Source organism: Saccoglossus kowalevskii, chromosome 13, assembly GCF_978046115.1.
Source record: "Saccoglossus kowalevskii chromosome 13, keSacKowa6.1, whole genome shotgun sequence".
In the NCBI taxonomy this organism is placed as follows: Eukaryota; Metazoa; Hemichordata; class Enteropneusta; family Harrimaniidae; genus Saccoglossus; species Saccoglossus kowalevskii.
In genome coordinates, this window is record NC_140653.1 from 29520917 (window position 1) to 29546095 (window position 25179).

General features: G+C 33.7%; 1 protein-coding gene across 1 annotated transcript; it reads right to left on the minus strand.

The window, feature by feature from the left end:
* Positions 1-12459: 12459 nt before the first annotated feature.
* Positions 12460-25092, minus strand: LOC100368106 (calcium and integrin-binding family member 2-like). The gene is made up of 6 exons (XM_002730783.4): positions 24939-25092; positions 24017-24166; positions 19951-20098; positions 14053-14159; positions 13630-13718; positions 12460-12931 (listed from the first exon to the last, which is right to left on the minus strand). Exons 1-6 carry the CDS (start codon positions 24987-24989, stop codon positions 12910-12912), a joined length of 567 nt encoding a protein of 188 aa, XP_002730829.2. The 5' UTR covers positions 24990-25092; the 3' UTR covers positions 12460-12909.
* Positions 25093-25179: the final 87 nt, after the last annotated feature.

Consider the following 25179-nt stretch of genomic DNA (forward strand, 5'->3'; position numbering starts at 1 on the left):
TGTGGTATTAGTATCTCGTATATCGGTATGCAAAAATAATATCAGTCAATATTTATTCATCCGGTCGTAGGAGAGTAATACACAATTGCTGGTCCCTTTAGACACGAAAATAAAGTACTTAATTGAGAGCAATAATAAATCACCTTTTTACAGATGTTGGTATTTATACCCACCTAACATCTCTAGTTTATAGCAGGCATGTGTTTTACACAGAAACTGTAAACCCCTAACCGCTGTACCAAAATGAAATAATTGATATATCATATTAATCGTGGTTAACAAAGTTGACAACATTGGGAGGCGTAAATTTTGAGATTGGCATCCTCCGAAGTCATGTAGTCTATAATATTGACACTTATCTGTGTGACAGGCAGGCCATATTTGACAATTTAAAACTACGTAATTAGCGATTATAATTTTTGTTTTTTGCGTAATGAAGACAGTGTTTATTAATGCTTCATTCGAATATGGAGAATAATTAATGGATAAAAAAAATATATTTTGAGACCGGCTATGTAACCTATGCTACTACCGCTGCAATTCATTTAAATAATGTCACTATATCAAGGTCACTTTATAAAGACGATGTCACGCGAACATGACTTCACATAAGTTACCAATAGTGAGACACACTACAGCCAAGGCTAAATTAAATTCTACTTTGTGCTTGTATGTTTCCACTGCAGTGAAATAAAAAAGAGACTGATTCGATTTTTTTCTATACTCAACAAACACTGTCTTTGTCAGTATATAGATTTTACACCACTATTAGAGTTTGTGTCAAGGCGATGCAAAAAACAACTTTTCTGCAGAGGCTGACGTACTTTTGCTCACCAAATATATAGATGGTTTGGACGATGAAGTTTTTTTCTAGAACTCTTCGTGGAATTCACCTGTCATCTCCTATGATGAATGACAATAATTTTTTGACAATAAACTCTTCGGAGTCGTGGGTTCTCCGTTACAGAACTAGGAGGAACATTTGATGAGAACAAAGGCGTATACAACGTTTATATACAAGTCCCAGAAAATCGAATACTTCATGACAACAAAGAGATTTGACTTGAAACATGAGATTTAATATAAATAAAATCCGACAAGGGAACATTGTCACGATGGTTAAGTGGCTTTCGGTGGTTTTTAAAACTATGTGGTCTGTCAAATTTCCTAGACTTCATAAAACCGTCTATGAGATAAATAAATTGGTGCGATTTCCAACGTGATGTGATGTAATGTAATGTAATGTAGTGTAAATGCAAAACGAGACTCCATAAGAGACTTCTCTTATGCAAAAATCTGCGTCAGATTTTCAAAGTTAGACGAACCAATCATGGGCGGGGCGGGGCGCTTTTTTAAGCGTCAAATCAAACCCTGAATCTACTGTAATAGTAATTAATGTTCACAAGGTATATGTGAACACTGATAGACGTTTATCCTGACTGTTATAAAGAGATAACTTGAGAATATTCAAATCATAATGGCTTTATATTAATAATGTATTAACTGGCTAACCCCTCAAACGAGATTCTTGTCACAAAAATACAGAAAGTATATGATAAATTAGAGTGAATGACCAAGTGTTCGGAATAAATAATTACTGAGTAGGGGCATATCATTACTATCATAATTATATTTTCAAAATGGATTGAACTTTCTAAATTTATCAATCACTGTTTTCGAATAAAATATTGTAAATACGTTGTTCTGTTATTTTATCGTTTGAGAAGCCGTTCTTTAGAAGTAATTTGGCAATTTTGTATGATTTGAGCGACACTTTCAAAGTCTTATAACAGTAGCAATTTTATAGGCAATTTAAAGCGCGTTCATTCCATTAGAGAACGATAAGGTGACAATGTCATGTGATCAATTCAGCGAGCATGTGATCATCGCTGGATACACGATATAACGGCAAATACCGTTAGGTTTAGCGACTTTCCTAACCGCTACGAAAGGATTTGTTCGTTCGGAGACTGTTTTTGTAAAAGCTACAGCTTTGATCGACAAACTGATCATTTACACAAACTTCCCTGACACCCTACGCGCTCACACTGTTAGGCCAGACTTTTATTATCCCTTGTTTCGCGAACCCGCCGAATGAACAGGAGCCGAAAATGAAATTTTATTTCAGCGTAATTTAACAAATCCAGGTCGCATTTTCGTGGGAGTATTATGATCAAAGTACCGAAGTCTCGCGCAGATGAGAAACCAGGTTATAATTTTATTTCATTTCTTCTCCGATCAATGATACCACTCACAATTCTTTGAGAATCACACAAATCTAATCTAAAAGAATTAATTTTTGTGCCGCCCTTCTAAAAAAATGCCTTATAAAAACTCGAGAAACAAGGAATAAAAAAAGTCTGGCCTTAGCGGGTAGAGTAAAACGCGCCAATGACATGGCATTAACCGACTACTTAAACGTCTCCGTATTTCATGTATTTGACATGAAAGTGATAAAATATATAAAATACAATGCCTTGATGTCGTTTGAACAATTCAATTATTTAATTAGCCAAGCGATCTTGTTATTCCATTAAAGACAAGTCGCTCTTCATTCCCTTACAGGACGGTATGACCCAAACCACCCTCTACGTCACTGTATATACTTGATTTGACATGGGAGCTATGGAATATATTTAATACAATATATTCGAACTGTTTGAACTATTTAAATTATTTAATTAGCCAAGCGATCTTGTCATTCCATTAGAGACAAGTCGCTCTTCATTCCTTTACAGGCCAGTGTGACCCAAACCAACCTCTACATCGCTGTATTTACTTGATTTGACATCATAGGAAGCTGCACATTAGTGTCCATAGCCAGACAGCATCTAACCGCTTTACAAAAAAATGTACAGAGACGAAATGTTTGATATATCATATTAATCGTCAACAAAGTTAACAACACCATTGGGAGTCTGTAATTGTTAAGGACATCATCCACCGAAGCCCATTTGTGTATAATATTACATGCATCATCTGTGTTACGGGCAGGCAATATTCAGCATGTATTTTATCATTCGAAAAGCCAGTCTTTAGAAGTATTTTTTTTTCAAATTCTCCTATGATTTGGGCGACAATTTCGGAGTGGTATACCAGTATCAATTTCGAGGCATCACATCAGTGCCCATAACCAGACAGCATCTGAACAATTTATAAGCAGCACCTCAAAAAGCAATTTCTTGGCAACATCTCAACAGTTTATAGACAATTAAGTTAATAATACATTGCGTGATGTGCAAGACAAAAGAATAAAATATTACTGTCATGTGATAAGTACTGGTACCTCGCCTTTGGATATATTGTATTGACGTGAAAACAATTAGTCCAGTTAAAAGACAGTTCAAGTATGGTGTTATTATCACGGGACAGCAGATAATCAGCGTCTCTTCTTGTTTGATGGGTTCATTTGCCGATTCTCAATCTCCGTTGTTCTAATGGTAGGATTGCTAAAGTGGTATCTCTTGAATAATTTTAACAATATGTCATTACTATGTGACCCATCAGTGGTCATTCCTATGTGGCCTATCAGTGGTCATTACTATGTGGCCCATCAGTGGTCATTCCTATGTGGCCCATCAGTGGTTATTCCTATGTGGCCCATCAGTGGTCATTCCTATGTGGCCCATCAGTGGTCATTCCTATGTGGCCCATCAGTGGTCATTCCTATGTGGCCCATCAGTGGTTATTCCTATGTGGCCCATCAGTGGTCATTCCTATGTGGCCCATCAGTGGTCATTCATATGTGGCCCATCAGTGGTCATTCCTATGTGGCCCATCAGTGGTTATTCCTATGTGGTCCATTAATGGTCATTCCTATGTGGCCCATCAGTGGTCATTCCTATGTGGCCCATCAGTGCTCATTCCTATGTGGCCCATCAGTGGTTATTCCTATGTGGCCCATCAGTGGTCATTCCTATGTGGCCCATCAGTGGTCATTCCTATGTGGCTCATTGGTGGTCTTTCCTATGTGGCTCATCAGTGGTCATTCCTATGTGGCCCATCAGTGGTCATTCCTATGTGGCCCATCAGTGGTCATTCCTATGTGGCCCATCAGTGGTTATTCCTATGTGGCCCATCAGTGGTCATTCCTATGTGGCCCATCAGTGGTCATTCCTATGTGGCCCATCAGTGGTCATTCATATGTGGCCCATCAGTGGTCATTCCTATGTGGCCCATCAGTGGTTATTCCTATGTGGCCCATCAGTGGTCATTCCTATGTGGCCCATCAGTGGTCATTCCTATGTGGCCCATCAGTGGTTATTCCTATGTGGCCCATCAGTGGTCATTCCTATGTGGCCCATCAGTGGTCATTCCAATGTGGCTCATTGGTGGTCTTTCCTATGTGGCTCATCAGTGGTCATTCCTATGTGGCCCATTGGTGGTCATTCCTATGTGGCCCACCAGTGGTCATTCCTATGTGGCCCATCAGTGGTCATTCATATGTAGCCCATTGGTGGTCATTCCTATGTGGCCCATCAGTGGTCATTCCTATGTGGCCCATCAGTGGTCATTCCTATGTGGCCCATCAGTGGTCATTCCTATGTGGCCCATCAGTGGTCATACCTATGTGGTCCATTAGTGGTCATTCATATGTGGCCCATCAGTGGTCATTCCTATGTGGCCCATCAGTGGTCATTCCTATGTGGCCCATCAGTGGTCATACCTATGTGGTCCATTAGTGGTCATTCATATGTGGCCCATCAGTGGTCATTCCTATGTGGCCCATCAGTGGTCATTCATATGTGGCCCATTGGTGGTCATTTCTATGTGGCCCATTGGTGGTCATTCCTATGTGACCAAAGCCTTAGGAAGCAAAAATTAGTTGATCCGGCCATCCATTGAGGGCCGTAGGCCCGAGGCTTATGATGACATGTGCCGAAGGACCACGTCTGCTAGGGGGACGTGCAGAAGTGGTCCGGCCATAGGCTCCGGCCTTGGTGGCCCATCAGTGGTCATTCATATGTGGCCCATCAGCGGTTATTCTATGTGGCCCATTATTGGTCATTCGTGTGCATCTCAAAGGCAAATTCTAGTTGACATCGGAGCCATGTGCATTTGACAATCTTACCTCGAAATTCAGCATATTAAGTCGATCAACGTAAGATTTGCGGTGTTAATGTTAATGCCCTCTCGCGGTAACAACGGACTGTGTCCAATCGGCATTAACATCTCCCTTTTGGCTATTGACTTAAACTAGTCGTTTAAATGGTCTCAATTTATTCATAGTGATCCGTCACAAGACATGTCATTAGAGTGTTGTTTTAATTATACATGTTCACTGAAGTTAGGAAATGCAAATAATCTATGTATACATTCATACAGGTTTTGTGAAGGCGTGCAGTGACGTGGGCTGTTCTAATGCATTCTAATTAATGTGTGAGCACTATAAGATATTGAGGGGAACTTGTCCAGTCAACCCAATAGTTTCTTCTGGATTTGAATGAAGCTGATTTTAACTGGAAACAGTTGGCTTTACACGTTTGTATAGGTATAATTATAAACCTCCAGCATTATCTTGCATTATTATAGGTATTGAATTTAGTTTCGTAAAATAGTTATAAGGCCTTGGTATGAAAAAGTCTCATGTTAGGTAAGCCCCCCTGTGTAAGCAGATATTAGTACTCTTGAAACAATAATAGCTAATTCCACTACCAATATGCAAATGATGAAAACATCTCATCCCATCTTTATATGTGGTGTAGTAGTTCAAAGGTTGTCACCATACGTGCGCTTTAAATACAAATTAATTACGCACATTAGTTGAGGACGCCCTCTCGTGGAATTAAAAGTAAGTATCTGATTAAAATCGACAAATTATTAGTCAGATGAAATAACCCACTTTATACTAAATGACCGTCTTCCAGAATAAAAACTCTCATCGAATACATCAGTTGAGTTGAAATACTTTGAATTTAAATGCATTTGCCATGGATCAGTAGAGTGAAATACCCGCACACCAGATAGCGGAAACATCTATTCGAATGCTATATTGGTCATGTGACCTGTTGTTCTGATCGTACGTTTATTCTATTTCTAGTATGAGATTATTACCCGTATATTCGCCCGTGTAATCTCATCAGCTGTATTTATGTGTAATCGCTACATTACCGCTACTGTCAGACTTTTGCACCATAGCTAAAACTGTGCACATTATTTAGTCAACAATTGAAAAAGTTAATCAAATGAGGAGTTCGAAACCCCAGCAGGTAAAGCTTGGGCTTTTGCGAAATTAGATGCATGTACTCGGGGAGTTGTCAATTACTGTAAAATATGTCTTTTTACCTAGCATGTTATTTTTGCTAATTTGGCTAATCTGTAATTTCGCTAATTCAAGATTCGCTAATTTAGAATAGTGTGTATTCTCACAATGAGATTTTTTGCACTTATTTAAATTGTAATTCTGTTAATTCATGCATTGAGTCAAATTCGCTAAAATGACATGTAGCTATTTCAACATATATTACAGTAACTTTAGTTGCTCACGGTATAGCGTGCAAGGTAATTTCTTTATGATTCTTCTCAATTGTTTTTGTCGAGGTATAAGTCAGAAATTCAAACTCGTGGTGATTGATTCGACTTGGTGCCATTTACAAGATTATAATCCTAACAACTCGATGGCAATTCGTTGTATTTTCTATACTTATACCACTAAGCCATCGATAGTAATAACTATTAGTCATTTGGATATGAACATGACAGGGTAAATTGTAATGAATATCATTTCACAGAAAACATACCCGCTTAACTCTACCACGTCAAATATTGACACGCGCGTGTCAAATTGAACACCTGCCATGGAAAAGTGAAAGCTACTAATACTAAGTCATACTACATAGAACAATGGGGAAACCAATTCATAAGAAAACATAAAGGATGGCGAGTTTTTTTTTATAAAATGCATGTGAAGGTTTTAGTGATTCTTAAATTATTTTATGCTAAAACGAGTCATGGGTGATTCTTTTTAAAAAACAAACAAACATTAAATTAACGCAAATCCGGACAACCTTGCCATAACTCCATACTCCGTAACACAATGACCAATTTAAGCAAAATATATCTAAAAAATACACTTGAAAATTTGCTGATCATTTTATGGGGAATGGCTTAATATATTGAGACGTAATTTAATGCATAATTACTTCAATATTAATATATTTCAATGTATACAAACATAATTTCATTGCAAAATATCATTGTACACGATTTTATCACAAAGACATTATAATAATATAGTGTAGTCATATTACATGATTGACACGAGAGCCTTGCAGGAAATCTATGTACATTGTATTTCACCATTTCTATGACGTATATAGGTGAAGGCAGTGTCGACAACTGGTAATTAGTTTGTAATCGCTGTCGTCTAGAATGTAGTAATTTCTCCAAAACACAATCTTCATTGACAGGAATGACCACTGTGGAGGTCACCTAGAAATGGCCACCTACAAATTAACAGAAGTGACCACAGGCAATCGCGCTGACATGGTGTCTATAATTGCCGAGATGCAGCCAAGAATTACCGGGAATGTCACCTAAATAGCGACTTACAAATTGTCACTGGGAGGGCGCAATTTCTAGGGATGATGTATTATAGAATAAAATCCTGATTCCGGTCGTCCATTTAAAATTAACGTTCTAAATTCAAACGTTCTACTTTAATATCAGTTTCAATACACACAGAATATACCTGTACGCCCACACAAAGTGACAGTTTATAAAGCGAATTAATTTACGCATACAAATATTGACACGTTTTAACATTACGACCATATTGTTTTACACACTGTGTCACAGTTGTATGAATATTATAATGTACAGAACAGGAACAGTACTAAGTAAACAACATTAAGTGTTGTATGAATAATAGGTGATGATTGTTTATTTTACAATTAAAACTAAACATTTAGCTGTAAAATTAATAAGTTTAAGTCTATTATTACCGGTTCGCACTTACAGGCATTCGTTAAAATGTCATGTGACCACAGCGCAGTTATATTGCATTCAACTGGTGCTTTACACTTGTGTTTTACTATTTCTAAAAAAAAATACAAACGTGCCACTTAACACATTCCTTGCTAACAAATGTTCAATGATAAAGTTTGTTTTTCTTTTTTGGGTGGGGTTAGTGGTATCCCGTTTGTTAAAATTGTGAAAGGTACTTTTAAGGTTCGTTATCGCATATATCACACGGGATGCATACATTGAAAAACTATTTAAGAAGTACTTCCAATTGTTGAGAAAGTATTTTATAAATTGCAGGACAATGTTCATTGGTTTTATTTACAGTCACGAGGCTACTGTCCCATGGCACAATAAAATAGAATTATTTTGTGCATTTCAGAGATGTTTTTTTAAGAAAATTTAACCTAATACTTTTTTCCAAAAATTGCCATTTTGTAGAATGGTTCCAAAGATCACAATGTTAAATAAATAATGCATTCTTCACACTTTTTTAAAAAAAAGTTTTTGAAATAATTCAGAACAGAAAGCATTGCAATATTAACAATATTTGAATTTCTCAGCCCAAAATTTGAAATATGGCGTAATATCTCTGCTACATGAAGTATGGTAAACAATGCATTAGAATTACGCTGGTGACTTTCACTATTTTTTAAGTCATTGTAAAATGAATATATTCTAGGTATTTTCATTTATTTATTTAGGCTTTTACTGTAAGCACTAAATAAGATGCATTATTTGGGCTTGATCGTTATGGCATTCATAATAACTTACTGTTGTCAAGGTAATTATAACAAGATGTAGACCAGATGCTGACACCCCAATATTCAAGGTTGGAAAACAACATAACCAAACATCAGCAATTAAATTTGCACAACTTATCATAATTTATATAAAGTACACTTTATTATTAAAATGCCTAAAAAAAGCAATTACAATCTATCATTTTTATGAGAGTGCATATCCATTATTATCATATGCTTAATTATCACACATTCATTTTATATTGATATTACAGCCATAATACAGAAGACTAGAAATTAAATATATTTTAATAAAAAAAATACAATATGCTTTTATATTCATTGGCGAGATTATATATATATAGAATGACTGGTGAATATTTGTTTCATTCTTGCATTGAATTGATGTTACCAATAAAATATACATATATAATTACAATAACCGTAGTTCACTTTAGTCATAGTAATTGTGGCATTTATCGTATATCACATGGTATTCACAGAAACTTGATAGTACCATTTTTTGTTGCGTTTTTGAAAATTTAAGATATACTCACATGATTTATAATAGTTAATCAGAAACATAATACAATTTCATTTGATTCTGATATAAAATCATCTATGAGGCAATAACATTAAGTGTTGCCAATGAAAACTGTTTATTTAAGTTCTAGCAGGACACTACTTTGGGAACTTGATTTATATTTATGGCCACATAAAAAGATTATTTTCCAAAAATAACTTTGTATTGTTAATTTCAATAGGTGATTTTCCGTACAATTGCGAGATCTCGCGAGATGTATGAAATACGCGCGTAGAACGTCTGCCGCAAAAGTCGAACGATTTGATTTTGAACTAGAATTTCTTTATTTCGTAACTCACATCGACCGACCGATCTTCGACAGAGGAATATTGCTTCGGAATACCCTTACTTAATCGAAAATGCTCATCATGAAAAGTGGGCAGCACATAATTAAGCATGGAAATGTCCATCAAAATACTTCGCGTTTGTCGAATCCCACGCGATGTTTGACGCCACTACGACGCTATGACCTTTGTTTGTCCTGTTTTTACGTTCGATTTCACGCATAACGCGTGATTCTCGCAGTGAACGGAAAATGGTGTATTGAATGCACTCTAAATACTTAGACTCTGCAACCAAAGAACACAGGTCCAGGTTTATTGGTTGCTTAGCTTAAAAAGACATCTTGGTATTGGTACATACATTTACAAGATACATTTGTATATTAGGCCGGGGCATGGTACAAGTATGCCTATTCACTGAAATTCATGATGAATTAAGGGTTCACAAACTAAGAGTTATAAAATCCTCCCTTCTGTTGTGGACATTCACATAGCAACCGAGGAACCATTATGGCGGTATATAACCAACACATGCATGTATGTATATTGCTGCATCTTTTGCAATTGTAGGACAAGCCTTAAAGGCAATAACGTTCATTTAATAAACACTCACTCTCCCATGAAATAACTCCAACATAGTAGTCATTGTATTTAATTATACATGGTTGGCGTGTCGTGTTTTTCATCCATTCTCCATTGCCTCCAGGTATTTAACACAATATCCTGAATAACAAACTACATAAATGAACATGTAGAGAACTCCTAATTTGTGTCTGGCGCCGAATATTTTTACTTGTTTTTTCACTGATAGTTACTGCAGTATTATAATACATCTATGTTTTGTGAATGTCTGAAAGGTATTTCCTGTATTGCTTTTAATTTAGAATTGTTTGCAATTCAGATCCTAACAAGTCATTGAAAATGACACAGTCCCCATTAAATTTTTGAAAGTTCTCTTTGTGCTCGTCATATTAAAGCAGAGGGGTTGTCGCGAACGTGTCCTTGAAACTTGAGTGCCAAGTGGCGTTACAACAGATTGTTTATTTACATCAAAACACGTGTTCCGTGTAGTAGTAATATGGTCAAAAATAAAAACAGCCATTACTCGGCCATCTTTGATCTGATTACACTGATATGTATGGTGTATGTGCCAAATACGAATGAAAATGATACATAAATTGTGGAAATATAATAGTAAGGCCAAAAAGTCAGATGGCTGTCAATCGGCCATCCTTGACCAAATTTTGAAACAAATTGTCATGGACATGCATCCTAACATGTATAAAGTACATGCATGTGCCAAATTTGAATAAAAACTGACAGAGCACGACCAAGATACCGCATAAAAAAAACAAGATGCCTGCCAGTCGACCATCTTTGATCCAATTGTGAAATAAATCGTCATGGACATGTATCCTAACATGTATAATCTATGTACCAAGTTTGAATGGCAACTGACGAAGCATGTTCAAAATACAACATTTTCAAAAAACAAGATGGCTGCCAGTCGGCCATTTTGAATCAAATCGCTAAACCACTGCATGTGCATATGTCCCACATAAAGTATTAGGCACATGCAAAGAATGAACGGAATCGGTCCAAGGGATTCTGAGATATGACTCTGAACGGACGGACGCACAGACGCACGGACGGAGGCCGAATTATAAGTCCCTGTTTTCGGACTTCGTCCGAACGGGGACTAATTATTTGATAGGTTTATTTTTTGTAAACGCTATGAATATGTAAAGTTAACCATGTATTATTGTTACCTTCACAAACCAGTTAATATCCCCGTCCCCCAAATTTACTGGCTCAGCATAATGTAACATATTGTTTTGCAACTTAAAACATCAAGGTCATCTCATTGGATTTTACAAGGTTGGATATGTTGCATGGAATAACCAAAACATGGTGCTTTTAATTAATGGTGCTAAATTTTGATGTGAATTATTGCAATTGATTGGCTATGTAATAGTTATATGATACCAATGCTATGTATCGTCACGCTGTAATGCAATAACAATTGTAATAATGACTCATGCAATGACACATTACTTGAAAGCATTATCAATCAATGTCAAACTACAGGTATTTTTAGAGAATTGAAGATATCTGAGAGAAGATTACCTAGGGTAACAAACAAATCAATTTTCAGAAAGAATGACATATATGACATAAACAATGGTCGCCAGACAACAAAAATCAGTAATTTGACTAGTTCTGCTACACAAGGACGACAGACAGAGCAAAAATATATAAATAAATAGACAAATGAATAGATAAATAATCTGGAAATGCATTCACAATCATGTAAGTAAATATTGTGCCCTCTTTAACAATTCTTGTGTATATAAATTTACTTGTATTAATTATTCCACTATGCAGCATAACAAATTTAGGCTATCATGAGATGATCAAACTTTCTATATTGTTGAATTGTCTTTTTTATCTCATTTAGACATACTTTTTATGATTGTATGTACATACACATGTATCTATGTTTCGTTAGTATTTCCAGGTCCCATAATATCTAATGTATGTATCAAGTTCCATCTGTAAACAGCCGAGAAATACTTGATTTTGATGATTTTTCAGTACATAAATGGCCGCCATCAGGCCATCTTGAATCAGATCGTGAAACAAATTGATGTGCATATGTATAATATTATGATGTACGTGTGAAGTTTGAATGCAATTGGTCCAGACATGTCTAAGATACAGGTCCGGACGCACACACGCACGGACACATGGATGCACAGAGGTCAATATATAAGTCCCCGTTTTCAGACTCTCTCCGGGGACTAACTAATAAAGTCATTCAATGATAAAATCAGTACGTTCATTGGCATCATGAGACTTGATGAAAACTGTTATGAAAGAACAGAATGCATTTCCTAATTTTGAGAATATATTGTTTTTCTTTTATGCACCAAGCATAGTCACTCTATCAATATTATTGCATCAAATTATATTCTTCATGTAAGTATAAGTAACAGCATATGTGTCAGAAAAACATCACAATCACAGTTGAATTATTCTGACCCAGTCAACTTCGGTTAAAGGCACTGAACATGTGGCTGAGAATGCATATCTCGTTAATATTAAAGGCTGTTGCGAATTTAATTGGTACAGCCAGCTTATTGCTTCTTTTTGACGTGGTGTTACCAAATCTTCTGGTTGCAGTCATCATTTCACATGCACACATACTGTATATATTTCCATGGTGTGACTATCATTCAAGTCAATTTCCACCAGGTTAATATCACGTTGTACCAGTATGTGTGCTGATTATCTGTTCGATGTTTCTACTTTCCAGTAGGAATTGGTTGCAGCCATATCATCACAGCCTTATATGGAACATACTGAAATAAAAAGTATAATGCATAATAATGTTTTGTTTCGCTGGGAAGATGAACTTCTATTCAGTCTTGATATTTGCCACATGTCATCTGCTACCACACAGACACAGTTGAATGAAACACAGTGCTGGATGAGGGAAGCTATATCATTTAGGTACCGTAAATTTCTCAATTTGAGTAAATTTCACTGTTAATCACAGATTGGCAAAAAAAACTATTATTACATAACAGTTAAAAAAAAGTTTTTGCTTTCAATTTTGTGGTTTATTTGAAACTTCACTCTAGTAGGTCCAGCACTATATCTACAAGTCACTGTGCTCATCCACTCACCAAAGGCTAGGAATATATGAAATTACTAAACTCATTTAATAACTCCTTTGGGATCCTCTATGTCTCAATTAGATGAACTAGATCTCAGAAAAGGGCACAGACAGAAATAAATTGATGCCAGTCGGCTATCCTGTATCAATTTCAGCTCATCGGTTTCTAGGACAATACTGCCAGTTGCTAAAAACAATAAAGGTGAATTTAAATATTCTGGAATATATTATATGTCAATCACAAATTTGAACCAATTATTGCTTCATTACATATGAGAATTGTGAAAGGTGAACCCTGTCAAAAGTGAACACTATTTGCTAGTTGCTTCTCTACAGACGGTATACAATTTTTTGGGTTAAAATACAGATCACATTACTCACCTGAGGAAATCAGGTGCCCGTGATATGACGTGTTCAAACTCAATATACGATAATTTACCATCCTGATCTACATCCGCTTCTATTAAAACCTGATAGTGAGAGGAAGTGAGAACATTAGCAGATAGGTGTCATATCAATTACACCTGTAAACAAGCATGACTTAATTACTGTCATACTATCCCTTAATGGAAAGTACTATTCACATATTGAACTGGTCATCAGATTCACACAAGTGCTCCTGTGTGACCACTGTAACCATGCATGCCTTACTGTCATTCAATCCCTTGATGAAAAGTAATACTAATCAGTGTGCACACATAGAACTGGACATCAGATAATAACTAATGGTGGCTTTTGAATTGACGGTGACAAAATGAAATATAATAACTCAATTATTAGTTCTCCCACTACAAAGAAGCTCACCTGTTTGACTATGACATTTATCTCTTCTTGTTTCAATTCATCCCTACAAATGCATTTTAATGTCTGCTCCAAGTCGTATAGTCCAAGATATTTGTCATTGTCAAAATCTACATAAGCAACAACAAAAAAAGTCATTATTATAAACAATACAATTATTATGTAATTTTTTTTAAATAAACTGCAATGTGATTAATTTCAATGATGACGCTTCGATGCACACTGGTGTTTAATCAGCTTGCATTATTTATCTATAAATAGAATATGTACGATATAAATCATCAAAGTCGGTTTTATAAACATATAATAAAACAAATCTATACAGATAGATTCAAAATTATACAAATGTACAACATAATTGTACAAGACTTCCCACTGAAAAATATTCAATTATGCAATCTCAATTTTCAAATTAATAATATCAATACTAATATATAGATCATAAATGTATTACTGCGTGACAACAGGCTTGTCACAGTAAGTTATTCCCATGTGATTTAAATGATTAATGTATAATATGAAAACAATCATTGAATGGAATGCATGTGAAACCTAACTGTAGCTGTAGCAGTGGAGGTCTGGTTGATTAGGTATTAGACACACAAATATTGAATTTATTTTTAATAGCGACAATAACATTTTTCAGTTCATGAAATTTAAGCATATATCTATGAGGGGTTACTGATTAAGGGTGATTTTCTCTATTAGTAGTGCATGTAAATAGCAGTGATATTAGCATACATACACTTCTAATAGAGCAAATATGGTACTTGCTACATTACAACAGTGCACATAACAAGAACATGTGCAAAAAGTTTTGGGAAAAAACTAAAAGAATTAAGTTTGTAATCCGACATTGATCTTTTGACGTCGTCCCTTATCTATTACTATAATATAACATTTAAAATTAGAATAGCAAAACTTAGGACTAGCAGGCATGATTTATATATTTAAATAGGCAGATAGGCACATTCCAAAACACCAATCATGAATTAAGTTAACAGTGTGATAGCAGCCTTGTGGAAGATGAAATATATTTTCTGTTGAAATGTTTTAAAATTAACATTTTACATCAAGACCTACTTTCCAAAATAACTTGCTATCACAAATTATTAAAAATATAGACAAATTTAGATATATGAAGCACACTAAAGACATGAGTAACCAATGTTGCACACTGCTTTCAATGAACAAAATATAGAAACTTTTCATATTTAAGTATGGTTACCTCAGTACTTATTTTTTTTTTCATAAAATATAATTGCTAATACTGATAGAAAATTGTATTTCTAAATATGCTAGTATATTATTACATCAAATTTGACATGACACTACCAGTATATGTGATGTAGAGAATTCTGTTATTTGAATGGTTATTCCATTTTTTCAATAAACAGCATTGTTTTCCCAAACAGTAGTTAACCTATCAGGCTGTATTGGATTAGACTTACAGTCATTAGAAAACATCATTTTGTTCATAAAAGTGTTTTCATTCTACTCTACTGATACCAAGGACTGCAGAATTTAAAATTTTGAGAATAAGGACTAATAAATTCTAAGAACTTAAAATTCAGGTTTCTTGATTTTAATGGTGTACACTTGCAAAAATAGAAAATTGCAAAATAAAGATTTTTAATATCATTGTTTGCATTGGGGGAACTAATCAGATATATACCGATATATTTTCATCTCAAAAATGTGCTTTATTGAAAAAGACATATTCAATCATATAAGTACAAGATAATTTCAACAAAAATCTAATTGAAGGAGTTTCAGTGTTTAAAATGTTTCCATTATATTTCAATGGTAGCTTCTATCCCACAATGCATTGCACATACACAGTAACAAGCTCAATAGTGTGAAATTAGAATTTGGCTCGAACTCCCGAAAAAATCTAATTTCATGAGCAACATTGAGTAAATCGAATATTAAATCAAAGAAAGCTTAGAAAGAACTCTCGTGTGCTGAGAGTATTGGAGACACATTAATTCAAAATTACTTGAACTTGAGATATTGATGGAAATGCAGAAAACTAATTATGCAAATAAGGTAACTAATATGAACACATTAAAGTGTAAAACTAATAAGGTCTGCGCAATGTAAAAGTAATACGATCTGCGTAATGTAATATCTATGTACCAAGTTTCATTGAAATGTGATTAGAACCAAAAAATTATTAATTATTGTGCTAATTAAGAGAATTAATATGAACAGATTTTAACCCAAAATTAATCAGGCTGTCTATTGTCCTAGAGCATTTATGTACCAAGTTTTATTCAAATGTGATGATCAATACTTGAGATATCAGTATTAATTAATTATGTTAATTAGGTGATTAAGAAGCATAAATATTTACCAAAACTAATATGGTGTACAGTCCTACACATGTAGGTTCATTGAAATGTGATGAGTACCGGTACTCTTTAAAAGTTTCATTAAAAATCAATGAGTGGTTCTTAGGACAAATTAACTAATTAAGCAAATTAGTACCGTAGTTAATATGCACAATAATTTATCCTAAAATTAATCAGGTCTCTGCATAGTCCTAGAAGATCTATGTCACAAGTCTCATTGAAATGTGATGATTAGTACTTGAGATATCAGGTGAAGGGCTGAAAATTAACTAATTATGCTAATAAGGTGATTAATATGCACAAATATTTCTCCAAAAATTAATTAGGTCTCTGCACAGTCCTCAAGTAACTATGTACCATGTTTCATTGAAATCTGTTCATTACTACTTGAAATATCAATAGCTGAAAATTAATTAATTATGCAAATTAGGTAATTAATATGTACTGATATTACCCTAAAAACTATCAAGTCTGTGCAGTCTCATATGACATCTATGTACCAAGTTTTATTGAAATGTTATGATTAGTACTTGAGATATCAGTGGAAAAGCCGAAAATTGATTAATCATTAGGCAAATTAGGTAATTAATATAAACAGATTTTTACCCAAAACTAATGAAATCTGTGCATTAGATCAGAGCATCCATGTGCCAAGTTTCATCAAAATCCAATGAGTGGTTCTTCAAATATCAGTGGAACAGTCATGGAACAGCTTAAAATCAGGTAATTATCATGCAAATTAGGTATTTAATATTCATAGATTTTTACCCAAAACAAATCAAATCTGCGCATTAGTTCAGAGCATCCATGTGCCAAGTTTCATCAAAATCCAATGAGTGGAACAGTCATGAAACAGCTAAAAATCAGCTAATTATCTTGCAAATTAGGTAATTAATATTCATAGATTTTTACCAAAACCTAATCAACTCTGCGCATTATCCCAGAGCATCTATGTACCAAGTTTCACCAAAATTTGATTAGTGGTTCTTGAGATAACGGTGGAACAAAAAAAGTGACATACATACATACATACATACATACAGACAGACAGACATACAGACATACAGACAGGGTAACTGCAAAGACTCCCTTTTGTGCTTCGCACACGGGAGTAAAAAAAAATTGTAGAGACAAAGGTGCACAATAGGCCAATTGGTTCCATGAATAGTATTATATATCAGCCCGCTATAAATTGGTTGCCAACGTCTATATATATATACATGTGCACACATAGTGGAACTTGCTACAAATACGTGTAGTCATGACGACACTGTTTCTTTAATTTTTACAATGATATTCAACATGAACAAATTTATAATTTACATACTAGATATCCATATTATAAGTAGATAGATATGTAAGTAGACAGTTGACACTACATTGTGTATGCAATATACATCATTTGTGACAAAAAAATACAGCATTTAGCATAACATCATCACAACATGATATATTTTGAAAAAAAAAAAATTATAAATAAGTTTGTTAGTCATATACAATTTAATTATAAATTGTTTATCCTGATAGTAATAAAAACTTCACCTGCACTTGATAGAAAAAGTTAAAAAAAATTCTTTAGAGAATGTGTTTAAGTTTTCAAATTACAAATATGTGTGCATACCAATTAATATCAGCACAAAAAAAAAGTAAAAAAGTTTGTTTTACAGTACAGACTGAACACAGTATTGCTTACAAATAAAACAGTGCTAGACTGTGATGATATTTATGTAGAAATGGTTAGGTACCTTGTAGTAAGTTTGGAATAAACCATTTATAATAATACTTAATATAAGAATGATTGATACCATACAGTGGGTACAAACTCATTCATGTTGACATAGCTGATATCCATGCAAAGTTCACAGTTTCCTGTTTACATGGCAACAAAAAATTAAGCAATTAAATATGATTGGATGTTCCTATAGATACTGTATTCAGTTAAAAAAATCTGTATATTAAGTATATTATTATTGTCATAGCAACCAATCATCACAAGTATATTATTAAGGCTCACTTGAGCAACAGTAATCCATCTATGTCTGTCTGAATGCAACAGATTTCTTTGTGTTATACTGTGAATTATTACAAATCCACAAAAGAAATCTTTCACTATACAAGAGCATATAGCATAACTGCAATATTTTCATCATACCTTTTTATTGTTGATTTTTGCCAATAAGACAAATTTAAAATGTAAATAATTTAAATTTGTATGCAAATATCATAATATTTTATGTTATCAGGTTAAGTAAGAAAAAAAAGGATGATGACAACTAATTAATTTGATTATTCATAATCTAATTATCATATTTTCTATATTAGTAGTTCATGCACTTAATACGTAAATCACAGACATGAATCCGTTGTAAAAATATGTCATATTTTAATGATTCTGTATACAACTAATGTAATTTTTGGTTTATATGCACTTCTATGCAAGATGCACTTCTAATAAAGTATACAAGCTACCGGTAATACAAAAGTGTCAATATAAAGTGGTTCAAACTGCAATTACTGTAAATGACGTAATTGACTGAGTTTCCTCAAACAACTCAAGCTAAATTTAATTCATGTTATTTCCTGACAGTGAATGGACAGCAATCTATAACCATATTATTATACATAGCAAATCGTGAGAGATTAAACCACTGCCATCAATATCTCTTTTTGAAGTAAATCAAGCTGAAAATAGATACTCTTATAGTACACATTTGTGTGCATGCAAGCCATTTACCAAAGTCAAAGTCACAAATCATGTATTTCTTGTGAGCAGATTATAATACAGCTAATTTTTGATAATAATAATACTGTTATTGCACATCCATGATGATACAATTGTGTCCTACACCTCAGGAATGGTTGCTGGCATGTTGAAATTTGTTGTGTTTTGGAGGGATAAAATGGCCACCAGTGGGTAAAAAGAACAACAATTAATTGACATGCATAATTCTCTCATTATGACTATCTGTATAATGACTCTGCACAAAATTGTTGCAGGAATAACTGAAAAATGATGTGCGATGTACAGACAGACTATATCCTGAGTGTAACTTAACTCTGCTGATACCACTGTTTTTTGTTGTATTTACCTACTGTGTTACTAATATGAGATATAATCCACACCCCCCCCCCCCACACCCCCCGTAGATAGATGCATGATTTACACATGGTTTCCACCTTTCCACCATCAGTTTTCTCTTTTCATGCAAAATGCACAAAATAGTCCCGTTTATAGTCTGCACTTTCCTTCAGAAAATTGGGACAAAAATAGCCAAACTCTTTGAGCAAAAACTGAAAATTGACTCAAATTTTGTCTGTTGGCTCTAAAATTAGGCTTCATTTCCAGAAATATTAAAAAATAAAAGGAAAAAATACAGAAAAATTTGGGTGCGAAAGTCTTGTGTGAAAAAGTTAAAAATATGAGCTAATCTATATATGATAAATGAATTCCATATCAAACATGATGCTGTGCGGTGACTGAGACACTTCAAAGGGAAATTGTTAGGCTAATATTAAAGGGCAATGATCGATAATATTATATACGAACCGTAAATAAGAAATGCATAATAAGCCTTGAGATCACTGGGTGCTGATTCACTAAACATTGACATCATATCTAGAAAATCATCAAATGATAGACTCCCATCTCCACACTCAGAGAATACTTCACAAATTCTCCTCTTGAATGGATTTTCCTGAGAGAAGTAAAAAACATGGTATAAATGAAATTAGTAACTCTGAATTACCTTAAATGCTTCCAGAAATTAATGACATGTTTTCACTGTGTATACACAGGTTTTACCATCTTAAAAGACATGAGAAATAATTGTATCTTTTCAAAATTCAGACCATTTTGAATAGGTTTAACTGGGAGAGTCAATTTTATCTCATCAGCATACAGTATATGCTACAAAGGCGTTAATTTAATGATGCAGCCAAGAAACTTAAATTCACAAACTCTTTGAATACATAACAAGATTTAGAGGCTAAATAAATCACTTTTTTTTCAATTTACATCCATAAATCTATAGATAGCTACAGGAAATAAGCGGCTATTTAGCTTTATGGACACCCTGGAATAGTATATTTTTTATATTATGCAGACAATGAATTTACATTTGGAGCCACAATTTTGTTCTCCACATTTATTTTTTCTCAATTTAATGTTCCATAAATGTATTCTTAGATCTTATAACATATTCATACCCAGAGTATAAACTAACACACTTTGAAAAACAGATAAGAATCTTTTCATTTACAAGTAATTAATGCCATAGTAGGTTATTTTATTGTATTGCATTCCCAAAAATTGTTAAGAAAGTTGTTAGGTGGCATAGGCATATGTATACATGCGTATGGCAGAAGACTTTTATACTCATATACGAGTTACGAGTGACTACCGTATTTGCTCTATTAGTAGCGCATAAAGCACTTGAGTAAATGAAATTCTGTGCAGTTTTTTAGTAGGTACATCGATCAATATAGAAATATATAAGAATTATTACGCAGTTAATTAGGAAATTATGCTGTACATGATGATTCTACACCATACTGTAACATTCAAAATTGTACAGATATTCTATAGAACACTATAGAAGTTTTTTGTACTGGAGGAGTAAATACGGTCAAAATAAGTCAGAATTTAATAATCAAGCTTACAATGAAATTTTGGGGTATGTGTACTTTTAATGAAAAGTACTTATGTTGTACCACAGTTCAGAATTTGTCAAAAGTCATTCTAGAATTTCTGTGATTACCGGTATATGAGATAATATGGTTTAATTAATGCATAATGCATGCATACATGCAATATGGTTTGATTAATGGCATTCATACATACCAGATCAAATTACTGGTAAGCTATTCACAACAAAAATTTGATTCGGCAAAACCTCCTCAATTCATGACACTCCTACACGTCAAGGTACAAATTAATGTTAACTGCACAAAAACTACTCACTGGCATCACACTTTGTGGTTTGAATGTGGTATTAAACCATAAGGTATCGATGATTTAACTAGTCTGTATTTGTCTTTTAAATGTTAATACATTGTCTGTTGAAAGCCTTCATGATTGAATGGTACAATGTATATAACAGTGTCAGTATGTGATGTATTAACAGTATACTGAATCTAATATTGTATTATTTATATGTATAATTGCTTTTTTACACATATTTTGAGTTTTAAGTTGTAAGTTTTAAAGATGTTATCTGCAAATACCGTGATTTACAGCTATTTGACCTATCGCATCATCAATGATCTCAATTAGCATTTTTGCAATAAATTGACTCAAGATTTTGTTTTTCAGTTCAGAAACAAACAAATAAAATACTTAGTTTGGCTAAAATTAACATGGAGATAAATATATCTACAACTGATTTATTCAACATTATCTCACTTCTTAGAATACAGATAAATGTAATCATAGACTCATGATTTGCATTACAGTGACAGATCTAAAAATAATTATCAACCACTAACTGTAAGACAGTTAAATTGGTAACAATAACTGGCATTTTATAAGCTTAATTACAGATTCACAAAAAATGTCTATTTTTGAAACACAGGAAAAATTTTCTATTATAGAATATTTGAAAAATTAACCAATGAATGCATAGACTGTGCTGAAGATATTTGAGGCATATGAAGTAGAAACAGGAAACACTTAATAGATACTACAGCTCTGAAAGCAATCTGATCGACAGTATTGAAGTTCATAATACTCTAGAAATAATACAGACAACTCAATAAATTTATTTGATCTGTGGTTTGCAATCTCAGAGCACCTACATGTACGAATACACACACACACACTGACAAGGTAATTGCAAATTCTCCCATTGTGTGCTTTGCACATAAGAGTAAAATTAGGATGGTCATTTTTCAAGTGTGTATTTATTTTTACCCCTAGGGCATGGTAACAGGAGTTGATGAAAAGTAAAACACCACCCTGTCAAACATTAGAAAATACACTTACAGGAGGGATTTGAAATTCAATCACATAATTTAAGAAAAAAAAATAATTGAAATGAAATCACTCTAAGGGAAGTGATCACAATCAAGCCATCAGTTGCTGCCCCTGTATCCGCAGATCTCCAGGAAGCCACCATATTCTCCAAGGAGCTCCATCGATTTCACTAATTAGCTTCTAATGAGGTCACCAGGAAACAACATTTTTCCTGTCAGAATATGAACAGGTTTAACTAGTAACTGCCAAACGTCTGCGTTTGAAAAACAAAGAAAAAATTGTGGTTCAAAGTTCAGGGAGCCGAGATTCCTATTAGCGATTTCTAATTTGTTTGTGCCAGGGCGTCTAAGTCAACAAAAGCGTCCTAATTATATTCACGCAGTTTGACCTCAATGGTTTGTAGACTAGTTGACCAATCCAACGTTTAATCAAAGTTGCGTAGTCACCATGTTAATAGGTCAGCAGAAACCTTGCTAAAATGTCCTAAAAATATTCAAACATACATAACATAAGTGTTTATGATTTTTTTTATATATGTTTAAGTTGTCTATGGTTATACAGCAATTGACATTGTTTTGCAGTTAAATATCGGGTTTCCAATTTGTTCCAGTCTGCTTGCGTGAATGAGGCGCTGCACTGAACATTCAGCTCATGAATATTCTAGCATAAATTTGCATATCGCACAGAGTTCCATGGAGCTCCCCGGTGGAAAAAGCAGCTTCTAAGAGCTTTGCGCATTTCGGGCCAGAAACTCCTAGTTTGATTACCTCCCTAATACAACATACATACAGTTTAGTATGGGTTACACATACAGTACATACTACCTATTCAAATTATTTGCAATTATTGTTTACAAATGTAAAGAGCATTTTGATAATGTGAGGGTATACGCATGTTTTACAATGCCTATGTGGGTGCAATATTGTTTTTTTCTAAATAATAAATATTTATAATCATGCTGGTATATTGTGTTTTATTTTTATAATAGCCCAAGTTATAAGCAAATAATACTAAATGTCTAAGGAAGTAAAGCTGCCATTAAACCAGATAATCAGATTTCCTTGATTTTTACAATATTTATTTTATGCTGTCCACAGTTTTTAGTTAATTGTAATTGTGATGAAAATAATTTGGTAAATACCAGTAGACTTCCATTTCATGAGTTTGAAGTCAAACTTTTATGTAATTTGTGTTATATTTTATAAGGAACCATGAGATTACAACAGCAGAGCTCAAACTTTATAGAGGCATCAAAGGCAATTACCTTGATGTCCAATGAGTTTACCATGTACCCTTCAATATTCCTATATTATTCTTATGACGCCAAAGCAATTTTATCGATTTTGACCTTGCAAATGCATGCCTTTTCAACATTCAAAGTTCAAGTCATGATATTGATACAGTACAAGTATTATTTATTGAGACAGTAACGCAGCAATCAATGTTCAATGTAATGCAGCAATCAATTAAGTCACTTACGGTATATAACCATAGGCAGTTTTTTTGTTTGTTATGCTAACCGTTTTTGCAAGGCTTTCATTTCACTTTTAAATTAGTATACATATTGTACAAAGAAGGAGTACAACATAAATTAGACAGAATTCTGCTTCACACAGGATTTGTTTTACTGTAGAATAAATACCTGTAGTTCAGGCATCCTGACAATGTCCTCGTATGGAACCTTGAAAGAATCTTCTTCATTTTTCATATCTTTAGGCACCACTTCAGGATTCAAGCAATGGAAACGCTTGAACAACCTCAGAATTTCTTTTCGGGTAAAATATGTACAGTCCTAGAATGTTAAGAGAAAGGAGATGGGCATTGGAAAATAATTGGCTATCATTGTTTAATACAAAACGTTTTTTGCAAAAATTATTGACTAAATATCAATTGGAAATTGTAACTGGTGGTGAAAAGGTTAGAAAATGCTGTTAATCTCAAACTTTATTTCCTAAACATAAATCACATAATCCTTTCTTCTTCAGGGGTTTTTGGTACTTTTTGTTTCCCAGATTCTATTTTTAAATGATGATTGCTCAGTCGAAACTTACTAAGGCTTTTTTGAAGATATACATTTTTTATTGTAGTGAGATTTTTTTTAAAGTTTGAAATTGTTTGTAAATTTACGGTAGGTTCTCAGTTTCTTTTCTTTTTCTTTTTTTTATTCTATTATAAGTATTGTTAAAGTCATCACATTGCACAATTTGGTGGAAATTAACAATGTACTTTGCACAATTTGCATACGAAGCATGGGACTTGTATAAGACGACATTTGCGAAATATAATTAAAATTATTAAATATTAATTAAAATAGCTATTTTATTTGTATAATGTGTATCAGTATAATCACTTATCTTTTTTTGGTCATTTTTAATTATTTTTCATACTAAATTATTCAAAAGCGTTTATTTTCATTTCCATACATGAGTTATCGAATGTGACAACTCAGAAGACAAAGTACTCTGACTGTTTATACAGTAATGGTTAATGATAATAATGTAGTGATATATGTACGAAAGGGTGAGAAAAGGCCAGTTTGCAGTCCCATGTTATCGTTACATTACCTGATAAATGTCCAGCTGTTCTTGCGTGAAAACCGATTCCTTGTTTCCCATGGTTATTCCGGAATTTCAGTCAATTAAACCGGTTTACCGCCGGAAGAGAGACGGAAGAACCAAATATCGTACCCGAGCATAACAAAACTGATGTGGTTGGTATGAACGGATGAAGGGACTGTCTCTTTTACGGCAGTCGTAAAGCAAATTCTACAAACATGTAATCCGTTTGAAAATTACAAATTGCGTT